The sequence below is a fragment of the Oryctolagus cuniculus genome, chromosome 17 (assembly GCF_964237555.1).
Source record: "Oryctolagus cuniculus chromosome 17, mOryCun1.1, whole genome shotgun sequence".
Taxonomy (NCBI): domain Eukaryota; kingdom Metazoa; phylum Chordata; class Mammalia; order Lagomorpha; family Leporidae; genus Oryctolagus; species Oryctolagus cuniculus.
In genome coordinates, this window is record NC_091448.1 from 45961478 (window position 1) to 45968103 (window position 6626).

Consider the following 6626-nt stretch of genomic DNA (forward strand, 5'->3'; position numbering starts at 1 on the left):
CAGCTGGGCGTGGAGCGGGCTCTGGTGGGTTTCTCAAGGCCAGCTGAGGTCAGAGGCTGCGGCCTGCAGCTGTCCTGGCAGAGCTCGCGGGAAGCCGGAGCCTTCAGCTCCGTTCAAGTTCGAGGCCAACTTTGCTGGCGCTGCTGACGGCACAGATGGGCGGGGAAGCAACGGAGAGCAGAGCGAAGAGGAGAATGCGCCTCTTCCCAGTGAGGCTTAGGCGAGAGCAGGGCGCTGTGTGTGTGTGTGTGTGTGTGTACGCGCGTGTGCTCCACACAGCCTCCCTCCCTCTCCACCCTCCTCAGAGACGCACTTCCTTTTCAATTCCCCCCTTCCCCAGAGAGCCACCCCAGCGCATTCTGCCCCAGCCCAGCCCAGCCCACAGGGACTCAGGCTGGTCTCTGGTTTCCATCGCAGCCCCAAGATCTGCCCCTCTGGGCTGGGGGGTTCTGGATGGGAAAAAAACCCGGTGGGTCCCATGGGGCTGTGTCAGCAGCTGTCCCCGGGGACTCTGCTCAAGCGGCTTCTCTTCCGTGGCAGGGGCCTGTGCTCCCAGCCCTGGGCTATCTCGTCCCACTCAGACTCTGGTCCCAGCCCCTAGAGGTACCCAGGGCCCCGGCTCCAGGAGGGAAGGGGGACATGGGCACCTGTGTGGCCTCTGGAGAACCTGCCTGGACCAACAGGGCCCTGGGACTGAGTTTGCAAGCAGCTCAGCAGCAGGTGGGGAAGTGGCCCCAGGAAGTGTTAGTCCCACTTCATGCCCATTAGAGCTTTTCCCCAGGCTGAAGACCGGCAGCCAAGAGCCCCCGATCAGCTGCTCCAGGGGGCAGGCGCCTCCGTAGGACCTGCCTGTGCGCTCTGATTCTCTCTGTCCCCCGTTTCCACCTCCTTCTCTCTTCTCAGCATCTCTTGCTCTCTGCACCTCTCACCTCTCTCCTCTCGTTTTATCAGGGTGAGGCATGTGCATAAAGTAATTTTCAATCCAGGGTCAGGATGCAGGCTGTTTGAAATACATCACAGCCTTTATAAACAAGGAAACCCCTCCGAGCATGACAAGTCCAGTCCCCAAGTCCCCTGGGTTCCAGGCTGGACAGAACTCCACCTTGCCACCTAGGAGCTGACCCCAGGCAGGAGGGGCTCAAGTCTTCTCTGGAGCTAAACAGGTGCTGGGGCCAATTCCGTAGCCTCAGCCACACATGGCTGTGGAGCCCTTGAAGTATAGTTCACGCAGGTGTGATGTGCTGTCCAGTGTAAAACACACAGGAGTTGGAAGACTTGGTACCAAAAGACAGAATGCTAAACATCTCGTTCCCACTTTTATAGGGATGGTATCATAAGAGGATAGCATTTGAGATCTATTGGGCTAGATAAAACATCATTGAAATTAATCTCAACTGTTTCTGTTAAAGCTCAAAAAAGGGCAGTTAGTAGAAAATTCAAAAGGAAAAACGTGACTCACATTTTAGGAGGTTCATGGAACTTGGATAATGCACATTCTTTACAAATGGTCTGAAGACCACAGCACGCTGACAAGAAAGAACAAACCAGACATGAACAGGTTTTGTTGACTTAATAAAAAGAGAAACAAAAAATCCAAGAAGTCCCCGGAGTAGTAAGTGGGAGGGAGGTTGCCTCTATGGGCTGGGGTTAGGGACCCAGATTTGCTCTGCCAAAATGCTGGTTTTGCACCGCCACCTAGTGGGGAAGGAGGGAGAAGCAGGCGAGGCTGGTGAGCCCAACCCAGCCAGGGCTCCTGTTCCCATCTAGGTCATGCACACAGACCCGCCACAGTATTCATCCTGCTGGCTGGGTTTGGTTGGCTCAGTGTTGACACCATAAATGTGGAATGTATTTTTAGATTAATTAATTAATTTACGTGAAAAGCAGTTACAGAGAGGGAGGGAGAGAGAGCGCATCTGCTGGTTTACTCAGTCAGAAGCCAGGAGCCAGGAGCTCCATCTGGGTCTCCCACCCGAGTGACAGGGGCCAAGCACTTGGCCATCTCAGCTTCTTTCCCAGGTAGGTCAGCAGGGAGTTGGATGGGAACTGGAGCAGCTGGGACTCCAACCATCGCAGGAATGGGATTGCAGTGTTGCAGGCGGCCGCTTAAGCCCCTGTGCCACAAAACCAGCCCCAATACATGTTTTTTAAAAATTCATTTAACATGAAAATCAGGATTTAAGAAGATCTGGGAAACCTGAGCCAGTCTCCTGCCGAAAGCAAGCCAGCGGAAGCCTGCGGAAGGGCCGTGTTGCGGTGAATGGCCTGAATGGGCGGGGATTGGCGGCAGGGGTCAGGGGGCTGAGATGGAGCCCACCTAGCTAGACAGGGCTTCACCTTGCTGCCCCGCAGCTGGCTGGCTTTGCTGCTGTCTGCTATGGACACAGGGGATTGGAGATGGTAGGCCTTTCTCTTTGGCTCTTTCCCGCAGGGCTGTGAACTCTGGAAGGGGCAGGTGTACCCCCGGCTCCCTAGCCCAGGACCAAGCTGCCAGGTGAGCCAGGCTGTATGGCCCACAGGAAGAAGAAAGCACCAAGCCAGTGCCCAGGCCGTGTCCACTCTGACACTAACGCCTTCTCTGCTCACCATGGACCCTAAGCATGAGGGGTGCTGAGAGAGGTTAGGGGTTAGTGGGGAGAAGGGGGTTTGCACACTGGGGTCCTTTGGGGCAGGAAAGAAACCTGGAAGACAAGGGTCATGACTCAGGCTATTGTGGCCTGGCAGTCCCTAAAGCATCGGGGAACCAGGGAGACCAAGGGCTATCTGTTAGGTTCCCGTGACATCTACACACCCGTAGAAGCATGCACCTCATATGGGCAGGTCAAAACAGCTCAGAATGCTAGACAAACACTATCTGGGAGCACACACAGACAGCCCCCGACTCTACAATGGTGCAGTTCTCCACACTCCTAAGAAATAAGACTCCCAGTTTGGAGTTTGGGGCTTTTCCGGGCTATGTGCAGCACAGCCACCTCTCATCTGGCCTGAGCCGCAGCCCAGGCAGCCACGTGATCATGAGGGGAAGCCACTGGCACCTGCAATGCTCGGTGGGATATAGTCAGCAAATGCACTTTAAACGTACAATATTTCAACTTAATGATGGGTTTATCAAAAAGTGACCCCATCAAAAATCAAGGATCGTCTGATTCCGGATGTGTGTCCCCAAATGCATAGCCCTTATAAAACCTTAATTACTACCGTATTGCAAACATTACAATTTGTAAAACACCTTCCCATGCATTGTCTCCTAATAACAACTTGGTGACTAGACTACGCCTTAATAGCTTCCACTCAGCAAGTGCCCACATAGACTGGGCACTGTCCTAAGTGTTTCAAATGCATTATCGCACTCAGTCTGCACAACAGCCCGTCGTGGAAGTACTTATTTTGTTCCAACCTATGGATGGGAACATCAAGGCTCAAAGAGCCTAGGTGAATTGCCCAAGGGCACTCAGCTGCCGAGTTACGTCCGCCTGCTGAGTTCATCAGGCCTCCGTCTGCCAGGGATGCCCTCGCTGGTCCTGGGCTCAGAGGGGGTCTGGGCCAGAACCCATATGTTGTTGGATCCTGGAACTCAGGCAAACAGAACACTGATCCCTTTAGGTTTCCAGGGAGTAAACACCTGGGGCTCAGACAATGCTGCAGCAACCCTAACCAACGCGACCCCCTCCCCGCCCCTCTCAGGGGGAATCCTCATCCTTGTTGGGGGCAGGGGCTGGATCAGTCTGGCCCTTTCACTGTCAGGCTCGGTGGGCCGGGCTGGGGCCACAGCCCCACGTTCTGCTCCTGGCCTTCTTGTGCACGCCAAGGGTGCCAGCCGGTGTCAGGGCTTGCCCAGAGCACAGGCACCTTTAATTAAGGCCTGAGTCCCGCCTCGCCTGCCGGGGGAGGCCTCACTCCGCCCTGGTCTAAAGGCTTCTGTGGGGACCCCCGTTCTCAGCTGGCTGTGTGGGACCCTCCCCTCGACTGGCAAGAGCCCAGCTCTCCCAGGAGATCAGAAAGCCCTCGGCCACACCCTGGCACACGTGGGTCCTTGTCCCCGAAAGCAGCACCTGCCACGTTGCTCCTGTCTGCCTGAGCCAGGCCGGGCACCAGCTCATCTGAGCGTCAGGGCAGCCCCCCAGAATTCTCAGGGACAGGAGATGGCTGTGCCTCCACGCCCTCCCCCTGCGGCATCCTCCCCCAGTGAGCCTGTTCCTCTTTACAGGGACCCTGGCCCAATCTAGCAGGACTGAGTGACCCCAACCCTTGATCCAGCCTCCCAGAGCCTGGTCCAGACTCCCCTCCCGGCAGCCCTCACTGGGGCTCCCACACACAGCAGCTCTGCAGGGAGGTGGCACCATTCCCCTCTGCGGCCTGAACCAGCGCCCCAGCTGCCTCCTGCAGGGTGCAGGCTGGGCCCAGCATTCCAAGCTGAGCAACGGCCAGCGGCCTGTCCTGCCTCGCTGGGCCTCAGGGTCCCGCAGAGCCTGGTAGCAGACAAATAGAGTTTTCCCTTTTATTTGGCTGCTCCCAGCAGCCTCTCCCGGATCAGCCCGGGGGAGCGGCACAGGCAGGGGGCGCGAGGACCCCACAGGCTGCCATCAAACCGCGCCGGGCGCCCACCCACACTCCCACCCACCAGTCCTCAGTCCAACAGCCCTGGCTCTCCTAACAGCCGCCAGAGAAAACAGGGATGCCCGCCCAGGATCGCAAAGGCCTCCGCGCAGGAGGAGTCCAGCAAGTCCAGGCAGAAGAGCTGAGCAAGGTCCTGCTGCCTTCCCCCCGAGCGGCCCCGGATCCCAGAGTCCTTCCCTCTCGGGTCCCAGCCCATTCTGATGGGCTCTGTCCAGGGCAGTGTGCTCGCCTCCTCTGTCGCTGGCATGGGGCCGCCTGGCCTCCCTGCAGGCCCGCGGGCGCGCTCCGCCAGGGTCAAGAGGGCTGGTAGCCCAGCCCTGGGCCCGCTGGCAGGTGGTCCCGCGGCCAGGGAAGCGACCCGGTAGAGGGAGCCCCCGGGCACCGGCGCCAGCCTCCCCCGGAAGCCTGGGCCAGGCCGGGCGCCTGGACCACGGTGCGGGGCCGTCCCAGCTGCGCGTGCGGGATGCACGAGGCGCAGCGCGGTGCGGGCGGCACGAAGGTGCCGACGGCGTCCCAGCGAGTCAGGCCGAGCCCTGCGGGCGGCGACACGGGCCGCGGAGGGCTTGCTCCCGCGTCCCCTGCGCTCCCGGCGGCGCGAGCGGCCTGGCCGTGGCACTCCCGGTGGCCGCAGGGCCAGCGGGGTGCGGAGCTGGCGCGCAGCACTAGCGAGAGCGCGGCGATGCGGTGGATGGCCCTGCGCAGCGTGGCGATCTTGGAGAGCCTCTTGCCGCCCAGGTCGTGTCGCAGCGCGCGGCGCAGAGCGTTGAAGGCCTCGTTGTAGTCCAGGATGCGCTTGCGCTCTCGCACGTTGGCCGCCATGCGCCGCGCCTTGGACCGCGCCGGTCGTGCGCGCTTTCGGCCCGTCGCCTCCTCTGCGTCACCCAGGCTGCGTGGGGCGCCGTTCTCCCTCAGCACCCCAAAATTCCTGCCAGTCTCTGGGTAAGAGCCCCCTGGGGCCTCCACAGAGCCCTCAGCTCCCTTCAGGCCCCTGAGGCCTAGTCCTGGCGCACCTCGGAGCATGGCCTTCTCCGGGGCCCGGCTGCCCCTGGCTCCGGCTCCAGCTCTGGCTCGCCAGGCCCACGGGCCAGCCTCTGCGCGCCGCGGCTCCTGCAGGCTGGACACTCCCGGGACCGGCCCTCTGCCGCTGGGCTTTATGGCCCCACGTGGTTCCCCGCCCTCCCCATCCGTCTCCCTGCGCCTGCTTTATTACCTGCCCCCAGGTAGGCTGGCGAGGGAGGAACGGGAGGAAGGAAGCGAGGAAGAAAGCGTGCAGATTCTTGCATGGGGACCAACGGGGCAGCCCAGCCACGCCTGGGGCAGTGCTCCAGCCGCCACGCCATGGGGAACCGGTGCTGCCTCACTCCTGGGCCGCTGAAGGGGGGGGGGGGGGCTCTCAAGGGACGCGGTGGTGGGCTGCGTGCCTGTGAAGACCCGAGAAAGTTCTTGCCCAGTCCTGGGGCGGCCCCTGAGGTGCCCCCCGGGGATGGGGGTGAGCGTCGGGGCAGGATTGGGGGGGCAGATGGGGCTCAGCTGGGCTGCCAGGGAAGGCCAACCCGGAGCTTGGGGCCTTTTTGGCTACCAGAGGGAGGCTGGCTGGGTTTGGGTTTGGGTTTGAGTTTGGGTTTGGGTTTGGGTTTGGGTTTGGGTTTGGGTTTGGGTCTCGGTCTCCACTGGCCCTGACTCCCACTCCTTCCCTTTGGCTCTCCTTTTGCAAGCAGAGCAGGGCTGGGGCGGGGGTGGGGGGTGGGGGGTTGGTGTCAGGGACTCTGGGGCAGCCCTATCTCCCCACATAGCGCTTGGAACTCAGCAAACAACTTCCCCGTGGCCCTGCCTGGGAGTTGAATTTGAGTCTCGGGGAGAACAGGGCTGACTGGGAGAGACAGACCCCAGTGGAACGTCAGGAACCCAGGGGTGCATTATTTGGAGCACCCTGGGTCCAGCTGTCTCGGCCACCATCCAGATACCTCCAAACGCCACCGCCCATTGTGACAGCAGCCGGCATGGGTACG

At 60.6% G+C, this 6626-nt stretch overlaps 1 protein-coding gene across 1 annotated transcript; it reads right to left on the bottom strand.

Moving 5' to 3' along the window:
* Positions 1-4779: 4779 nt before the first annotated feature.
* BHLHA9 (basic helix-loop-helix family member a9) lies at positions 4780-5739 on the bottom strand. Its single transcript, XM_002719057.3, has one exon. The coding sequence runs from the start codon at positions 5635-5637 to the stop codon at positions 4912-4914; it is 726 nt and encodes a 241-aa protein (XP_002719103.2). The 5' UTR covers positions 5638-5739; the 3' UTR covers positions 4780-4911.
* Between the last annotated feature and the right edge of the window lie 887 nt (positions 5740-6626).